Source organism: Myodes glareolus, chromosome 1 (assembly GCF_982192425.1).
Source record: "Myodes glareolus chromosome 1, mMyoGla1.1, whole genome shotgun sequence".
Taxonomy (NCBI): Eukaryota; Metazoa; Chordata; class Mammalia; order Rodentia; family Cricetidae; genus Myodes; species Myodes glareolus.
In genome coordinates, this window is record NC_142026.1 from 66,531,647 (window position 1) to 66,551,422 (window position 19,776).

Here is a 19,776-nt window from a genome sequence, read left to right on the forward strand (position 1 = left end):
ATCACCAAGAGAGTTCTGTCTTTTGAAGGCCACAATAGCTCTGAGACTTGTCAACCTCCTAAAATTCCACCCAATTAAGGGTAGGGGTATACTGAAGTAGATAGGTACTTCTGTGCCAAGCACAGCATCCTGAATTCTAACACCAGCAAATCACACATGCTGAAAATCCTCAACTACAATAACATGTGTTAAAAGATCCTGAGTCAGGGATGTCACATTTTACCATCACAGCTAGAAACCCTGAGATTTGCCAGCCAAGCCATACTTGGTTCCTGAATGGACCTGGATAGAGGTGCATGAGCAAGCACAAGATAACATGGCAATCTAATTTTTCACATACATTGGTTTATGTCATAAAGCCAAAAGGAAATAGAGTCTGTCACTGACCTGTGTAATTACACAGTTGTAGCCACAGTGAAACAAAAGTTACTCACATGTAGCACTTACATTAATTAGGTCACATTATGTTGCACTCAGTGGGTCCCAGGTTACACACTCATAGCATTCTGAGCCAGTTATAATGACATTGAGAAAAGTGAGAGTCCTGTTGATCTCAGACAACCTCAATCTGACACCTTATGAGAGTATCTGACCATTTATCCATCACAGGGTAGGTTATATCCTAAGACTCAAGATCACATGTTAATGTACCTAATTGTCACCCTCCACTGACTGGGAGTTGTTGTTTGTAGTTATATGTAACAGTGTTATGCACAAAACAGAGGTGAGATTGTTCCATGTGGAAACTCTGACACTTACAAAGGCCTCAAATGAGAAGATGGGTCCCTGGATAAGATTACTCAAAGATGGTGAGACATCCTGTGCTCTGTAAGAGAAACACAAACTATGTTACATGTGAGCTGAGCTACAGAGATTGATGGCAGATTACCTAGGATGGTCATACAGCCTAAAGTGTTTTGTCTCTCAAGATACACTGAGTACTACTTCTCAGCATGGGCCAGTGCCCATCAAGGCCTGAATGTCTAAGTCTGTCCTACAGATAAGTGGTGAAGAGAGTTCCCATGTTGCTTTTCTGGGAAGGCTTACAACCTGTCCTCAGGATTTGAAGTGTGAACAAAAACCTCAGCCAAGATACTAGGAGGAGGCCTGCTTTCAATTCAGTGGTCATCTAGTCCACAACATGAACCATTCTGATTAGGTGGTTCATGGTGACTGATATGAGCTATTGACTACCTAAGAATGAAGCATGAATCTAGGAATAATCTAAGAATGTGAGGGATCCAGGATGGCCTTCAACAAAACCACTTTTTTGCCCATGAGTTTTGATGTCCCTTCACACATAAATGTGAACCATGTTGAGATCTTTTCTGAGGTTCAGATGGATACTAATATATAAAACTTGGATGTGACATATAAAACTAGGGGCAATAACTTGGTGAAACTAGACTGATGAGACAGATATGTTTGACAGGTGTGTTGGTTATTTTGCATCTCCTAAATACAGTAAAGACAACTGGGAAACCTCAGGTAATTACCTTCATTAGCTTGGTCTGAGGTATGTATGGAGACTATTTATTTGTTAAGGATTAATGTGTGATTGCCCAATGCACTGTGGATGATGCCATTCTTAAGCACATGGTTGACTTCTTGTTCATTGGAATAATGATACAACTAAATAACAATAGTTTGCAGAATCAATGAACCAAAAGTTTGTTCTTTGAAGTGATTAACAATATTGACAAACTAAGATTAACTTTGTTTGTAAAAAGGCTCACATTATTAGTACTAGAAGTGAAATATGACACTTGGTTGCCCATTCTTCAGAATTTTAAAAATTACATGAGTACGCAATCATTATTTGCTAACTGTTGAGTGACCCAGATGAAATAGACACATTTCAAGAACCTTGGAACCTACAGAGATAGAAGCATGAAAAAACACAAAACTGATGCTATTTGATAAAAGTGAATATTATTTTTGTTTTGTTTAATTTTCAAGACAGGGTTTCTTTGTGTATCCAGGCTGTCCTGGAATTCCCTCTGTAGTCCAGACTGGCCTCAAACACACAGAGATCTGTCTGATTCTGCCTCACAAGTACAAGTATTAAAAGGGAGTGCTACTACCACCTGCTAAACTGAAAAGCTGTTAAGGATGAAAACAGACAAACTAGGAAGATAATACTATGCCAGTGTAGTAGGGGTACACATAAAAACACATAGCCAACTCTGCATTCAGTGGAGACAGTGAGAGCTTTCCCTCTAAGATCTGGATCAAAACAAGGATGTTGCTGTAGCCACTTCTGTTCAGTGTTCCCTTAGGAGTCCTAGACAGAACAATTAGACAAGACGAAGAAATGAAAAATGGCCAATCAATTGGCTGAAGGATGTATCTGAAAATGGCATGAACTTATCTGTAGAAAATCCTAAAAATTCTGCTGAAATTTCTGGAACTGGTGAGCAAACACACCCACATCAACTGTACTTCTGTTGACAAAGGTTTCTGTCCCTCCTGGTCCCGCAGTTGTTCAGTCCCAAAGAAACACATAGAGGTCTACATTTGTTATAAACTGGTTGGCATATTAGCTCAAGCTTTTTATTAACTCATAACTTACACTACCCCATAATTCTTGTCTGTGTTAGGCATGTGGCTTGGTACCTTTTTTAGCTAGGCATTCTTATCTTGCTTCCTCTGCATCTGGGTGATGACTGTAGACTGAGACTTTCCTCTTCCAGAATTCTTCTATTCTTGTTGCTCCACTTATACTTCCTGCCTGGATAAGGGCCAATAAACATTTTATTAAACCAATACAACTGGCAAATCTTTACAGGGTACAGGACAACTGTCCCACAGCACCTCCCCTTTTTTTCAAAACAAGAACTCTGAATCTAATCTCCTTTGTTTAGCTTTTTTCCTAACCATTATCCATAACAACTTGTAACCAACACTCTAAACAAATATAAATATCCATAAGCCATTTTTGAAAACGTGGGTGCAGTTTTCTAGACTACTTTCTGCTGATTGGGGGTGATGATAATCTCATGAGGACCTAAAGAAAATTAAGAATTATGGTCAAGTCCTGACTGGAATATTCTGTGAGGCTTGATTAGCTCAATCAGCAGTCTTGAGGCTGCTCTGGATGTAGAACTCAGAAGAAACTCTGACAGAGATCCTCTGTTGGATTATCTGGGCCATCTGCTCCTATCAAAGATTTTTTTCAGAGGTCTTCCTTGATCAAACCTGAGTTTTCTTAACCCAGAGTGAATCCACAGCCTCTCATTCCCTGTGGAAACTGAAGCAAAACCTTTTCTCCACAGTAACATATCTTTTGACTTAAAAATTTGAAGTCAAAGCATTCCCAAAATAAATATGTTGAATTAATCCAGCAGCATTTATAATCAAATATCTTTTAGCAGTTGTTGCTCTTTCCTCAGCCATCAAACAATTCAAAGACAACACAATAACATACAGTATCCAGATTCTCTGTGTATTTTACATCTTTATGTGACTTATTTTAAACTCTATTTCCTTTATTTTTATTTTTAATTTTTGTGTTTTTGAGACAGGGTTTCTCTGTGTATCTTTGGCTGTCCTGGAAATCACTCTGTATAACAGATTATCCTTGAACTCACAGAGATCTGACTGCATCTGTCTCCCAAATGCTGGGATTAAAGGTGTGAGCCACCACACCCAACTACTTGTTTTATGTACACTATTGTGTTTTCTTTGAATTTTTTGACTGCAGAGAGACATTAGAGTCTAGGGACTGCTAAACAACATATATGTTTTTAAGGTTTTTTAACATCAAACTTTGAGTCTAAGGATAGACTTTGATAGACCAAGACCACCCAAAAGGTTGCCATGAACACCTCCAAAAATTACTTTGCCCAATAAACAGCAGGGAGCAGCTTGGAGAGAACTATACCCAAATTCCCAAATATTATTTTAAAATGTTTGTTTGCATTTAAAGGGGGTAGATATATATATATATATATATATATGAATAACTTGTATTAGTATGGATCTTGGTTTATTGATATAAATTTAAAATCAATTTTGTTATATAGTATACTTCTGCTCTTGATTATGAAGTTGTTTTTGTGCAGCTCATTTAGAAATGTAATGTATAATTAAGAAATATAGGTTAATAGAGAGTCATCTATAATAGTCAAGATTGTAGTCATGTTAGGTTCTCTAAATATATACAAATATATTTTAGTTAGATATTTTTCAAACCTTTCAAAGACCTATGGAATATAGCATTTAGAATGTTTTAAGAACTTAAGACTTTTCATGATGATGAGACGCATCTGCTCCTGGCAGCAGCAATCTACTTCAAGAGGATGACAGATATTGGAGAGGCTAATTACGGAGTTTGTTAGCCATTTTGGCAAGAAACTGCTCTTGCCTGGACTGCTTGATGTTATGCTGTATGAATGGACATGCAGAACCCACAGAGAAATGACTGCTGAACTGGTCTAAAGGTGAGATGATCTTTCGGGGTTCCTGCTTCATGAAAGAGTCTGCCAGACATTCTGCAGCACACAGAAGAAAGAAACTGATGAACTTTGCCATTACAAGACAAAACAGAACTTCAAATTTCCTGCTTCATGGAAAGTATTTCATGCCCCAATGATACAGAAGCACTTTGGGTGACAGTCCAGGCAGCGAGATGTCTCTGTCGATTCTAGAGTTTGGAATTTGCTTGCAATACAGCTCCTGTTTCCTTAGGCAATATTATATCTGTCTGGAGTCTTTGATGGAGTTGAAGAATAGGTAGTTATAATTATAGTTTTCCTTAGTTGTGATAAAAGATAAAGTAAATATAAATATTGTAACTGTAAGTCTTGCTTGATAGTTGTTTTGTTCTCTGCAATTTTACTATGTTAAAGTTAAAACCTTCCTTTTATTTAGACAGAAAATGGGAGGTAATATGGGATTCCTCTCTGTATGCTGTGAATACCACTGGTTAATAAAGAAACTTCTTTGACCTATAGCAAGGCAGAAAAGTGCTAGGTGGGGAAAACTAAACTGAATGGTGGGAGAAAGGAGGCAGAGTCAGGGAGATGCCATGTAGCTGCCACCAGGAACAAGCATGCTAGAACCTTGCCAGCAAGCCACAGCCACATGGCAATACACAAATTAATAGAAATAGGTTGAATTAAGATGTAAGAGCTAGCCAATAATAAGCTAGAGTTAATAGGCCAAGCAGTGATTAAATAATACAGTTTCTGTGTGATTATTTTGGGAGTCTGGGTGGCCAGGAAATGAACAAGTGGCCTCCTATAACAAACCTCTGTAAATTAATATTGACCACAAACAATTAAGTGTTCTATGTTGTCACATGCGTAGAGAAATAAATATATGGGGTTTCACAGGGCTGGAGGGAATGGGACTAGATTAGGAACACTTTGGAGATGGAAAATGATGACCACCACATGAAAATATGAATGTGCAAATGTCATTTATTTGCTAACTTCAAAATGGCCAAATGAGAAATCCCATATATGTCTCAGAAAGTGTTAACAGGGAAAATAATCTTCTCCAATGCCACCCTGTAAATGAAAGGGATAGAACAGTCCAGTTCAGGCTTTTGAAATGGTTTTCCACTTCTGTGCAACAAACAAACTGTGGATCAAAACTATCTAGTAAACAGTTATGTACACAGGGAAGGAGAGCAGTCACTTCTCCTGTCACTGTCCCTCACTTCACATGGACAACTGGTGCCTAGGCAGCACTGGTGTGGTGTGAATTGGCTATATATGGAACACATTTGGACATATAAGAGGATGCATGTATCTCCATACAAACAGGGGACTTGGAGCATCCAGAAGTTTTGGAGCTCATGAAATTGATTTTCACAGATTCTGAAAATGATCCACAACCTAAGCTCTTAACTCCTTTGCAATTCTGATTGCTATATTAATGTCTTCTTTTAGCTTTTAGAAAACAAGTCTCTCTTGATGTCTTGCCTCTCCTTGGACACATCTTTATCCCAGGATTACAATCATAAGTCAACATGCTGGCTTTACCTGAGTGGTAACTGATCATTTTCACCACAAAACTTTGTTCCTTATTGTACCCCATTGATAAAAATGCATCCACTATGCTGTAGAATAAAGGGAAAGAGATTACTCATTCATCACTACCAGCCTGACTGGGAGACTGGTCTTCGAACTGACTGGATTGGAGACCTCACACTGATACTCTCCAGCATCCTGCCTCCTGACAGGATCTATTTTGAGTTGGCACTTTGTCATGGACAGCGTCATCCTCTTTGTGAGCTGCAGACTCCGGTTATTGAAGATCCACCGGGTGGAGATACCAGCATCAGCTGAGAGGCAGGTGAGAACTACAGAGCTTTGTACTATAGCTTTGGTGTTGGTGACTCGGATAAAGGGCTGTGTTACAGGCTCTGCGAAGCAAAAAAAAATGACAATAGCCCTTCAGATATCTCAACCAGCCTCTCTGTAGTCAACAGACACTTAATAAAATTTGCAGGGTGGAAACATGCAGGCTATGACAACAGACAGATTTCTTGTGGTTTGGGTCTATCACCCATGACCTGTGTGACCCTGATTCAGCCTGTGTTTCCTGGGACTCTGTTTCTCTTCACTAGTGCACACAGCACATGATCATTGTATCCCTGAGTCAAGTCTAGGTATGAGCAATGGCCTGCCCTTGAGATGGGGAAGCTTCTCCAGTCAGAAGCATCAGTTACTGTTTACTTGCAGGAGACAATTTCCTAGGTTAGATCCCTGAGGAAAAGCAGCTGCCTGAAATAACTTACTCCTCTGTCCTTCACCTTGGGGACCCTGACCCTCCTTGAAGTATCCTAAGCACATCAGAAGCGTTGACTTACATCCTTGCACCTGTGTACTGAGATTCATGAGTAGGAGAAGCCCAGATGACCTGCATAACTACAGTTGTAGTGGCAATGCATGGCTGGTTTCACACTCTATGGGTCTTGGACAGTCAGTAAAGACTTGTTCCCTGTCAGCTCCAACAGGGAATAAATTCTAGCACTGGAAACAAGCTCTCAATGATCACCTGGAGTTGAGCCCGGAGCACAGGTCTGGAGTCAGAGCTTCCAGAGTCTCACCTTATTGTGATAAAACCATAGTTTCCCAGATAGTTCATGCCTGACTCCCATAGTGTCTTGCTCAAGGCCATGTTCTAGGTGAGAGCCTCAAGATTCTGAGGCTGACTAACATCCTTGGGTTAAGTTGCTCAGGACACATCCTCCTCTGTAGGTGGAGTTGGGTGAGGGATTCTGGTCTCTATTACTATGTCTACCCAACGTGCATTCTGCACTAAGTGTTCAAACCCCAATGTGGAGACAAAATGTAAAGAGGACACAGTCAGTCCACAATGGACAGTCCTGGGTATGTAAAGGGAAATCAACCCCACCAGAACCAGAGGTCACAAAAAAATGACTTACTGTATATGTGGAGGTACACCTGTGTTTCTTGAGTTTCCAACTGTGTATTTAAGGTTCTTAAGGTGTAGAATCCAGTGTCCTTCTGGGTGACATTGTGGAGCAGCAGAGATCCATTGGGGTAAACAGCCTCCCTACCAGTGTGTGCAGGCCCCAGCAAGCTTCTGTTAGTGGTTATTACATTCTGTGCAATTTCATGTCTGTTGACAGTGGTTGCCCCTCTGTACCAGACAAATGATCGAAGGTTCTTTGGGATATTATGAGCAACTAGGAGAACGCTTTTCCCTTCAACGGCATTGGGTGGCACTGACAGGATAGTGAGCTGGGCAGTGGTGGGAGGAAGCCTGCAGTCTAAAAGGGGGGAGTACAAGGGAAGAGAGACAAATCATCAATACTGAGACCTTTGTCTTTGGTGAAAAGAAGGGGCCTGGTTACTGAGAAGCTCAGTAATCACTCAGCTGAGGTTGATGAAAGTATTTGTCAAACTCAGAGGGGGGAAGTAAGCAAATGACCTCCATGACCTCTGTGCACCTGAATGCATCACTTCCTATGTGGAGAACTGTCTCCTCATGTGTTTACACATTCATTGTTCTCACATGCCTGTTCACACTCAGAAAATGTGGAGGTAGAGTACCTTCCCTGACCTCATACTCTACGAGTTGCCAGTCTTCACTTTCTGACCCCTTACATCTCCTCCTTCTCTGGATGCAGTCAACCCTTGACTTCACTTAAAGATGGGCCTCATGGTCTGTCTTCCAGTCCACTAGAGTTGGGCCCTTGTAATGAACAACTAATGTGATTTTTCTGGAAGGCCAAATGCCTGATCAGGCTCAGATACATGTGAGCAGATGGAAGATCATGCTTATGAAATTCTCATGTGTGGAGTTACTAACACCAGTTACAACTCCAGCTTACATGAACTTGTACATGTGTGGGGAGTCAGTGTGTGAGTGTGAGTGGGTATGAGTGTGGGTGTTTGTGCAGGAGCAGGTGGATGCCATCCTGTGTGTTGGGATGGACACAGATAACAGTACCTACATGGAAGTCAGGGGACAAATTGAGGGAGCCTTTCCTGTCTTTCCCCCTTAGGAGATTCCAGTCAGTCTCTGAGCTCCCCTCCCCCACATGCTATCAGACTGTGTTCTCCTAACTTGTGAGCAGCAGCCACTACCAGGGGCTGCACCCTTTGCAGAGAAATATACAGTGGGCCTTCATAGAGGTTGCTGCCTGCTCTTCCTTCCCTCTGTGAAGAACACCTTTGGTTCCAACACGGCCCTCGATCCCTACAGCCTTCCTCCCTCTGAGCTCAACCTTCTAACAGGCAGGCACATATCCCAGGTTAATGCTGACATGCTGGCTGCTGTCAGGATGATGTCCAAGGCCATGCTCTGTCCCTTACACATTTAGTCCTGCCTCTTGTCACAGTCAAATTCTTTATATATTTTTCAGTCCTCTATAACATGCAGTGAGTAACAAGGCTGATAGTCACCTCTGGAAGGCCCTAGGACAAAAGCTTACCCCAGGACTTGTCTCTGCTCTGGTCTCTCAATGTGTCCTTTATGACACAGAATCCTAGCCAAGTACCTAGTCTGTTCTGTGTTCTCAATACTCTGAGAAGCTGGCATTTACTCCCCACAGGAAGGTGACAATGATGTCTTTGAGGGTTGTAAAGGAACCATCTAAATGATGCTTGGGAAAGAGGACAGACCCATTCTCATTGGAGTCAGGGTACATTGTCATAAAACCCAGGAGGAGATTCATGTGGATGTGAAACAGGAGGTGACCTAAGTCCTGGAGAGAGAGCAGTGGCTCCATCATCCTAGGAAGAATTTAAGAGGGACCCTCCATCTTCCTGTGATGGCTGAGCTGTGCCTTGGATCCCCAAAGTCTGTGTGGGGATACAGCTGACATCTATCTAGGTCAAGTCCTCATGGGATGTGCCAGGAGGTAGAGGGTTATAACATAGGATCTTCTGTCAGAGAATCATGCTTAGAAACACAGGAAGCAACCAGTAGATCTAAGAGGCTGTCAGTGACCTCCAGATCCATAGGGACGTGGATGGAATGTAGGCTACAATTAAGCTCATGGCTCCTAAAAGTACTTTTTGAGGTATTTGTTGATTGTGTTTTCTTCTCTAGCCACCTAATGATTACTAGAGGAACTGCACCTCTTGCCTGGGAGTTGTCCAGATCAGCACCCCCATTACTACTTTCTGCAGGAGAGCATTCAAGGGCTGGACTACAGAGGACAATCGCTTTCAGAAAGGACTTCTTCCTTTGTTACTCCCCTTGGGGACCTTCACCTTCCTGTGAGGTCTCATATTCCATCCAAACAGTTATTTAATGACTGGGCACCTGACCAGCTAGTCTCTCCTTGTGTTGTCTCTGAGGAAGATATCCAGGTGACCTAAGCTAACCTTAGCTCTCATGACAGTGGTTTCAAATACCAATAAAGCCTTGGTATTTGTCAAGCTCTAACAGGAAGTCAAAAAAGCTCCCCCAATGTTATCTGGAGTCTAGCCACAGATAGAGATTTTCAGTCAGGGCTTCCTAGTGTTTTCTGTGAGCATCCCATGACTTCCTTAGCCAGGGCCTGCCTGACTTCCACAGAGTCGTTCTGGGGACATGTGCATAGTGAGAGCTCCAAGTGTCTGTGCTAAGGCTGACATTCTGGGGCTGAGTTTACCCATCACAGGTCCTCCTCTCTGCAGGTAAACACAGGTGAGTGATTCTGATAAATTAAAATTTATCTACCCCATGCATGTCCTGCAGTAAAGGTCCAAACACAATGCAGTGGGGGAGAGAGGAGGCACAGCCCAATCCTGACAGTTCAGTGTATGAAGTAGGATAAGCCACAGCCAGCAGCTAGAGGTCAAAGAGAATTACTTACTGTACACACGGAATTGTATATGTGTGTTTTCAGTTTTGAAATCTCGGTTTAAAGTTTGTAGTGTGTAGAATCCTGCATCTTTCTCCGTGACGTTCTGTAGTAGAAGGGATCCATTGATGTACACTATTGCTCTACTGCTGTAGGCAGGCCCCCAGGTGATGGAACTCATGGCTCTTCTGTATTCTGCAATTTTAAAACTCTGGGTGCTATACAATGATTTGTACCAGGAAAAGGTTCGCAGATCTTTTGGCAGATTATGAACAAGGAGAAGAATGCTTTCCCCTTTAACAGGATTCCGTGGCACTTGCTCTATCATGAGTTGGTCAGAAGTGAAAAGGTTGTAGCTCGTAGAAAGGGATGCTGAAAGACAACAGGGAAACAGTCGTCACAAAGATTGTTGTGCTTGATGGAAAGTAGCAACCTTCATCCTAAACAGGTAGATTCATCATTCAGCCTAAAGACGCAGGGGTGGATATTTCTAATCTTCCTGGTGGATGTCAACAGCATTACCTCCATTCCACCAGTGCCCCTGAATATGTCATTTCTTCTGCATGGACCTCTCTCCTGGAGTGTCTCCATAGCTGACACTCCCTGCCCTCAGTCAAGCCCTGCTCACACTCATGCACAGAGTTTGAAATTATGCCTTCTCTGAACTTTTCCTTCACAAACCCCACATCTTCATTCCATATATTTTCCCTCAGTTTCCTTTGTGTTTTCAGCCAATCCCTGATTTCACCTTCTAGATATACTTGCTGCTCTTCCCTGAAGTCCACAAGTCTAGGACTGAGTGAAGGCCAGGAGATGTTGGATACTCTTGCCAAGCTCAGATATTAGAAAAAACTTAGATACTAAGATGACTGGTTTTATGCTGATGTCACACAAGGTACAGGTGGTTTGAAAGGGGAGGACTCAACTGAAAATGCCACCACCATATTGATCTGTGGGCAAGTCTATAGTACAATGTTTTAAATTGGTGACTGATGTGTGAGGGTCCACCCCTGAAATCAGTTCTACTCCTGTCCTAAGGATTCCAGAGTGCTATAAGAGACCAGGCTGGGCAAGCAATGAAGAACAAACTAATAGGCATCACTCTTCCACCGTCTCTGCAACAGTCACTAGATTTTATTTATGAAACTCATGTTAGGAGAAAATAATTACCTCAGTTTGACATGGACAGCCAAAAACCATTGCTCCCATTCAGCACTGAGAGGCATGAATAGTCTAGCCCTGGCAAAATGCTCCCTATGATCCCTAGTAGTTGAGCCTAGGATAAAGAAGTGTGGCCAAGGCTTCCTAGTACTCCCCTCCCTGTTAAGATGCCATGATTTCCTCAAGCAGCAATTGCCTGTTGCCTACATGGTCTTTCTTACTGAAATGTGCATTGAGATCCCCATGATATTGGACATAATCTGATATCTTAGACTGAGTTACTTTGTGTCCAGGGCTTTCTTGATACAAGGGGTGTCAGATGATAGAGTATGCTCTATTACTCTTTGTCTTCATCATGTGTGTCTGCCACTATGTGCTCAAACACCAACACAGGGACACTATGCACAGGAAAGGCAGTCTAAAGGTGTGTTTGAACACCACATGGCACTGAATCATCACAGAGAATCACTTACTGTCTGTCAGGAGTTGCACATGTGCTACTGCAGCTTTCAGATCTGTGGTCAGAGTCCGTAGGGTGTAGATTCCAGTGTCATTCCTGGTGAAATTCTGGAGCAGCAGGGATCCATTGCTGTACATTGTCTCTCTACCACTGTGTGCAGGGCCCAGCACACTTGAATTCTTGCCTATTATGTGCCGGGCAACCTCATGGTTCTTGAACACAGCCACTCCTTTGTACCAGAAAAGGGCTCGAAGATTCTCTGGGAGATTGTGAACCACTAGAAGAACACTTTCCCCTTCAGCAATGCTGGGTGGAACTGATTCAATAGTGAGCTGGGAAGAGGTAAAATAATGCCTACAGTGGAAAGCTAGAAGGGAAGAGAAATCATTAATACTAGGACATTTGCATTTGCCTAAATTGGGGCCCTTTGTCCTGAACAGGTATGTACATTGCTCAGCCTATGTGAGTGAGTGTCTCCCTGTCCTACTGAGTGGAGGTCAGCACATGACCTCTATGCATTCAATGTCCACATACCTGTCATTTTCTCTGTATGGCATTATCTGCTCACGTGTCAACATGGCCCTGGCTAACAGCCCTCAAACTCCATCTCACATCAGTGTGGACTGGCGTTGTGGGACGACTTCCTGGCTTGTTTCCCTACAGACCTTGACACCTGACTCTCTGACTTTCTGTTGTTTATGTTCTTTCCTCTTGTGGCTCCAATCAACACCTGATTTCACATTCAAGCTTTATTTAATGGCCCATCTTCAAGTCCTCTTGGAATAGGCTTTTGTTAAGACCAGAGCTAATCTCATTTTTTGAAAGCATGCTACCTAGAAAATGTTCTGACACCTATGGAGAATTAATGAATGGTTAAACATGAAATGTGCATGTCTGGGGTTTTATTTATGAAACTCTCAGCCTCTACCAAATCCTCAGACTGAATGGGCAATCTTGTCTCTAAAAATCCTTAGTGTGAATGTTCTGCGCCCCTGTCTCCTCCCACCTCATAGTCCTCTTCTGCCCAGCCATATCACGCCTATCTCCACATCCCTAGTGCTGGGATTAAAAGCATGTGATCCCAAGTGCTGGGATCCAAGATATGAGTTCTGGTACTCTTTGAGACTGGATCAATCTAGTGTAGACCAGGGTAACCTTGAACTCACAGAGTTCTGTCTGCCTCTACCTCCTGAGTGCTAGTATTAGAGATGTGTACCATCACTACCTGGTCTCTTTGGCTTACTAGTGGCTTAGCTCCTCACTCTGATCTCCCAGCAAGCTTCATTTGTTAAATCACAAACAAAATATCACCACATGGATACTCTAGCTTGATTTAATTTTTTACAACTATTTCCATTTCGTGTGTGTGTGAGAGATACTATGCCTGTGTGTGTGAATGCATGCAGTTGTGAAAACATGTGTATTACTACATATATGTATATATGGCCAGGTTGTGCCACAGTACCTATGCGTGAAGCAAAGGACAACTTTGAGGAGTAAGAGGGTTCTCTCTTTCCATCACATGGGAATGGAAGATTAAACCCATGTCACTGGACCTGACAGAATTTGTCTTCACTCAATGAAACACCTCACTGACCCACCCAGGTCAGATTCTTCTCTGTGTCACCCTGTTATAGCTGGGAACAGCTTTCTTCAGAATATAGTAACCAACATGATTGCCACTGAATAGAGAACAGTCTGGCATTCATCCCTACCCCTTACCATTTCATGTTCACTGAGAACTTCCTGCTGCTGGCCCTCTTGTCCACCTCTGTGTCATCTCCACTGAAGACAAGAGTCTGAAGGAGAACCAAGGTGTCTTTTGCATGATTCTCCTTCAGACTCTTGTCTTCCTTGGAGACTGCAGCCAGAACCTGAGCTCCCCACTCCCACACACTGCAGGCAATTCTCTCTTTAATTACGAGACTAGCCCTTGACCACGGTGCCCTTTGGAGGGAGGAACAATGGAGCTCCATAGACTGCGGTTCATGTGCCATGCTCCAAGAACAAAGAAGAGTTTCAGTTCCAGCACTGCTACTACACTCTGCAGTCCCAGAGTCAGCTCCTCTTCCCAGAGTCAACTCTGCTGACTTAATGAACCCATGATGGACTGTGGGTGGATCCTTGTCCATAGCACTGCTGTCTCCTCTCCTTCGCATTGCTTGGTGTTTCTCTACTCCAATCTCTTTCTGTATGTTTCAGTCCTCCAGACCACACACAACCTGTCAATAATCATCCCTGTGCCCCAAAGTCTAACGGCTCACCCTAAAGCTAACCACAGCCGTGTCCTTGACCTTGGCTATGTAACACCAAAGAGGACGACTCTCTCCTCCCTATACATCCTTTGTGACACAGAAACTCTGATGTGAACCCGGTTGTCCTCAAGTCCTCAATGTTCTCTGGAGGTAGAATTTGTTCTCATCCAGAAGGTAGCAGATGTCTGTGAGGGCTGGAAGAGACCATCTGAGTGATGACAGGGAAAAGACATTCAGTGATTATCACCAGTGTCACTGTTCAAGGTCTGATCCAGGACAGACATCCAGGAGCAGCTGTATCAGGAGATCCAAGTCCTGTATATGGAGATCTCCTGTGTCCTGGAGAGGTGTGGTCTCAGCCTTCAGTGGAGGGTTTCAAGTGGAAACCTGAATTCCAGCCTCTTTTGTTGACTTAGGTATAGTTCAGGTCTGCCTTGACATTGTAGGGGTGTTTCTATCCTTTGCTTGGTAATTCCTCTGTGGTCACCCTCTCTTTCCCTGTGGAAAATGCTAGAAGGATGGAGGCTGAACATGCTCCCCTAGCATAGTACTGTTCTCAGACAAAGTAAGTACCAGTGGGTCAGAATGGCCTTGTGGGGGGCTCTCTGGGTCTTTTGGGACAGAAATGGAAAACACATAAGTTTCTATCATTTTCTCTAGGAAACCAGCATCTCAGGGTTTGACTGTGAGATATTAGCAATAGAATGACTATAACTCATGCCTAGGAGAAGTCAAGATTATCAGTTCTTGTTACTATTTGACTTCATGAGAGAATTCCCTGGGCTGGACCTGTGTCCTCTGTTCTTCATCCTGGGGACCCTGATCTTCCTGTGAGTTCTCATACGCCCATCAGAAGAGTTGGCTGATGACCTCCATGCTGAGTCTCCAAAGGAGGGGCCCAGGTGAGCTAACATGAATGAGGCTCTCAAATCAATGCACTAGTTGGTTTATGAAATATGGACAGCCAAAAACCGTTGTTCCCTTTCATCTCAATAAGGAAGTAAGAGTCCAAACCCAGCAAAATACTCCCCAAGGTCACTTGTAATCAAGCCTGAGAGAGAGGTCTAGAACCAGGGCATTCTAGTGCTCACCTCTCTCTGAGGATCCCAAGATATGCCTGATGCTAACTGGGTCCTTCTCAGTACCATGTTCTTGGTGAGAACCCAAAGACAAGGCTGAGCCTGATGCACTGACTTGCCCTTTCACATCACACACACACATACACACACACGTGCACATATACACACACACACACACACACACTCCTCTCTGAGGGTGGAGTCAGGGCAGGAGCCTGATCTATAGCCATTTGACTCTAGCATGATTGTCCTGCACTAAATCTTCAAACACCAGCATGGAGACACAGAACAGAGTGGAAGTATGCACAAGTCAGGCAAGAGAGTCCTGTGTGTCTAAACTCAACCCACTGAATGATCACAAGAATCACTTACTGTCCAACCGTAGTTGTACATGGGCTATTTTAGCTTTCAGATCTGTGGTCAGAGTTCGTAGAATGTAGAATCCAATGTCATTCCTGGTGAAATTCTGGAGCAGCAGGGATCCATTGCTGTACATTGTCTCTCTACCACTGTGTGCAGGGCCCAGCACACTTGAATTCTTGCCTATTATGTGCCGGGCAACCTCATGATTCTTGAACACAGCCACTCCTTTGTACCAGAAAAGGGCTCGAAGATTCTCTGGGAGATTGTGAACCACTAGAAGAACACTTTCCCCTTCAGCAATGCTGGGTGGAACTGATTCAATAGTGGGCTGGGCAGAGGTGGGGCGGCCACAGGTCAAAAGGGAGGCTAGAAGGAAAGATAGAGATCGTTCAATAGTTGAACTTTTGTATTCAGCTAAGACCCTGTATCCTAAGCAGGTTGTCCATAGCTTATCCTTGGTGTGTGGGTGAGTGTCTTCCTGTCATGCACTGACTTCCATGTTCTCAATATTCCTGCACTTGTCGTTTCCTCTGTATGCCACTCCCTGCTCAGGTGTCAACAAGGCCCCGACTCACTACCCTCAGATCCCTGCTCACATTCAGTGTAGATGGTATTGGGGACATGTCTCTCTGACCTCTTTCCCTACAGACTCTGACACCTGATTCTCTGATTTCTGTTGTTTATGTTTTTCCTCTTGTGGTTCCAGTGAACACCTAACTTCACCTTCTAGTTTTCTTTACTTCCAGTCCACTAGGACTAGGGAACTGGGAGAACCTGGATTTGTCTTATATTTTTTAAAGAAACGGTGCCTAGAAAAACCCAAACACCTTTGAAGAATGAATGAATGAATGAAGTTGCAGGACCCTATATGCCCATGGATTTATTTAAGAAATTTATAAGCTTGGGAATATAGAGTTGGATTTTTCCATTTGGTTTGATTTTTATGGCTCATTTATATTTGTGTGTGAGTTCGTGTACAAGGGCATGCCTCAAGGTGTGGGAGTGGGTGCAGGACACAGTACCTAGGCAGATGACTTGTGTTCATTAGTCTCAGCTTGACAATGAAGCAAATGCTTATGCCTACTGAGCCACACCCCTGATTAACAACAGCTGAATTTTTTTCTTTGGGACACCAAGCTGAGAACATCAGTCTTCAGAATACTGTAGTCATGCTGATTAAGTTTGAGTGAGAATAATCCCCCATCCCCTTACTTTTCACATTCATCAAGAATAAGAATAAGTTTCCTGTTGCTGACCCTCTGAACTTCCCTGTGTCTTCACTCATATGAGCTCCAAGACTCCGCTCATGTCCTTGTCCCCCTTAAGAGACTCAAGACAGTCCTCTGGAGTCCTCTCCTCTCACACTGTGAACTTGTGGCCCCTCACCTGTGAGCAAGAGTCCCTGAGAGTCAGTGACTCTTTACAGAGGGATACAAGGCTACTTCCCTAGTCTCAGTGGCCTGGTCTGTGCTTCCCTTGTGACACATGAGCTCAGCTGTCCTTCCCTCATCTGAGCTGAGCCTCCTTCCAGACAGGAGCATCTCCCAGAGTTCCATAGCTGTGTGTGTTCTCTTTACAAAACACTGCTCTGCCCCCTTACTCTCAGTGCTGCCCCGCATCCCTCTCTACTTCTCTCTTTATGTTTCAGTCTTCCAGACTACATGGTGATCAAAAGGGCTGATGAGCATCCCTGAGCCCTGAGAGAACAGCAGCTCACCCTGGAGCTGCCCTCTATTGTGCCCTGACCCTGGGTCTGTCAGAACTCTGTCAGACAAGAGGGAGCCTCTGCACTCCCTGTGGAACACAGAAACCCGTCTGGGCACCCAGCCTGCCCTGAGTTCTCAATGCTCTGAAAGGATGGAATATCCTCTTAGCAGGAAGGTGACTGATGTCTGTGAGGCTTCAAAGGGACTAGTGAGTGATGCATGGGGAAGAGGACAGATGCATTCTCACTGCAGTCATCACTCGGTCTTTCTCAGGGACACATGCCTGTGAGAGCCCCAAGAGTCTAGACAGAGGCTGATAGTCTTGGCTGAGTGACCTGCCATGCGTCCACCTGTGTGCAAAGTATGGTCAAATGAAGGATTCCAACTTGGGGACACATGCAAAGGGGAGATAGACAGAGGCTAGATTTGATATTTCTGTGTGTGTCCAATGAAATGAGCCACACCCAGCACACAGAGTTCACAAAGAATCACTTACTATACACATGAAGGTACGTGGTTGTTTTTGATGAGACTCCTACTTGTCCATTTATGGTTCGAAAGGTGTATAATCCTGTGTCCTTCTGGGTGACATTGTAGATCTTCAGGGATCCGTTGCTGTACACTGTCTCTCTACCGCTGTGTATGGGCCCTGTCACACTTAAACCCTTGGCCAGTGAATATAGTGCAATTCCAAGGCTCATATTCCTCACCCCTTTGTGCCAGACAAAGGCTAGAAGATTCTCTGGTAGATTATGAACACGTAGAAGAACATTTTCTCCTTCAACCACTTGGGGCGGCACTAATTCAATGGTGACTTGGGCAGTGGTGGGCAGGTGCCAACAGGTTAAAAGGAAGGCTAGAAGGGAACAAGAAAAACCACCAATATTGAGCAGGGGTGACACTACTCACCTTAGGAATATGACCAACCTCATTGATGGAGGTGAGCAACATGACCTCCACTCCCGCAGAGCCTATCATTTGCTCTCTGTGGAATTCTGTACTCAGGTTCAGCTGATCCCCGCACAGTGTCCCCATATCCCTCCTCAAATATAAGTATATTTGGTGTGAGGAGCAGTGCCTCTCTGACTTCCTCTTCTAGAGGGTTCTCACTCTGAGTTTTTTTTCTCTGTTCTCTGTGTGCTCCAATCAGCCCCTGACTTTATTTTCTGGATGCTCAGAGATCAGGTTCACTTGAAGCAGGACTTTGTGAGGACAGAGATTAGTGTGACCTCTTTAGAAGGTTCACTTCCTGGAAAATATTCAGGCAGCAGTGGAGAGGGGAAGAAGGAAGAAGGGAAGGGAGAGGAGGAGAAAAGGAGGGAGGGAGGGAGGGAGGGAGGGAGGGAGGGAGGGAGGGAGGGAGGGAGGAAGGAAGGGAAAGAGATAGGAGAAATATGTCTCCATGGGGTTATCTATGTACTTCCCCCTATTAGATCAAATTACAATTGTTATAGTCAAGTATGATTTAAAATTTTTTACATTTGCTTATGTGTTGTATGTGTGTCTCTGTGAAGGCATCTATTTCAGTGTGTGCAAGTGTGGGTGTATGCCACAGCAGCTACACGGACAGAAGTGTCTCAGTGTGCCCATGAGAGGGTGCACACAACAACATCTATGTGAAGGGCAGAGAAGAACCTGCAGGACCTGTTCTCTCCATCTACCCTGTGGGAGCTGAGGACTGAATTCGGGTTGTCATGTCTCCACACTGAGCCATCTCACTGGCCCACCCCTGTTTGATTCCTATTTAGAGAATCACACTTCAGAATATTACATCCAATATTCAATAGGACTTTGAACAGGGAGTGTTTGAGGCTTCTCTCTTCTCCTCATCACCTCCCATCTGCTGGGAGCTTCAGGCTGCTGAGCCTCTGTCCTTCACTGTACCTTGTGCTCTATAACTGCAAACAGAAACCTCAAGTCTCCTCTGGGGCTTCTTTCATCTTTAGGAGACTCCAGGCTGCCTCTGAGTTACTGTCCCCCATACAGTCAGAGAGTGGGTACACTTACCTGTGAGCAGGAGCCCCTGCCAAAAGGTGCAGCCCTTGCAGGGAATCAGAGAATACTCCTCCATCTCTCTTCTCACTGTGCCGTCCTCCCTCTGATAAGAAGAGCTTTAGCTCCAACACAGCAGATCCCCAGGCTCTGCTGTCCTTTCTCCTGAGACAAGCTACCTCCCAGGCTGGAGCACCTCCAGAGTTCACTGGGCTCTGGGTGGTAGGATCTCTGTCTCTTCCACACTAAGTGCTGCACTGCAACCCTCTCAGCTTTTCTCTCTTTATGTTTCACCTCAAAGCAACACTCTGGACAACAATGCTGATAAGCATCCCCATGCCCTCAGAGAACAACAGTTCATCCCAGGGCTGACGCCTGATATGGCCTGCCTTGTGTATGTCATCACCAAAGAAGGCGCCTCCATCCTGCCTATGCATCCTCGTGACACAGAGATTCAGCTGAGCACCCAGTCTGCCCTGCATCCTCA

The 19,776-nt window shown here is 44.1% G+C and overlaps 1 protein-coding gene across 3 annotated transcripts; it reads right to left on the reverse strand.

The window, feature by feature from the left end:
• Positions 1–6,089: 6,089 nt before the first annotated feature.
• Positions 6,090–19,377, reverse strand: LOC146895970 (cell adhesion molecule CEACAM3-like). Of its 3 annotated transcripts, XM_087908687.1 has the most exons (8): positions 19,305–19,368; positions 17,794–18,153; positions 15,601–15,957; positions 15,062–15,071; positions 11,908–12,248; positions 10,286–10,645; positions 7,400–7,747; positions 6,090–6,373 (listed from the first exon to the last, which is right to left on the reverse strand). In XM_087908687.1, exons 1-8 carry the CDS (start codon positions 19,366–19,368, stop codon positions 6,090–6,092), a joined length of 2,124 nt encoding a protein of 707 aa, XP_087764813.1. The 3 variants fall into 3 exon arrangements, with proteins under 3 accessions (XP_087764813.1, XP_087764812.1, XP_087764815.1); XM_087908686.1 differs by lacking the exon at positions 15,062–15,071 and having other exon boundaries at positions 11,908–12,261; XM_087908689.1 differs by lacking the exons at positions 7,400–7,747; positions 11,908–12,248; positions 15,062–15,071 and having other exon boundaries at positions 19,305–19,377.
• Between the last annotated feature and the right edge of the window lie 399 nt (positions 19,378–19,776).

What these genes read in the sequence shown, in the direction of transcription:
- LOC146895970 (XM_087908686.1), bottom strand. Translation starts at nt 19,368, where the DNA reads ATGGAGGAGTATTCTCTGATTCCCTGCAAGGGCTGCACCTTTTGGCAG. An exon ending in TGTACAACTACGGTTGGACA is followed by an intron (nt 12,262 to 15,600) that starts GTAAGTGATTCT and finishes CTTCCCTTCTAG; the next exon opens with CTTTCCACTGTAGGCATTAT. An exon ending in TATACAATTCCGTGTGTACA is followed by an intron (nt 7,748 to 10,285) that starts GTAAGTAATTCT and finishes CCCCCCTTTTAG; the next exon opens with ACTGCAGGCTTCCTCCCACC.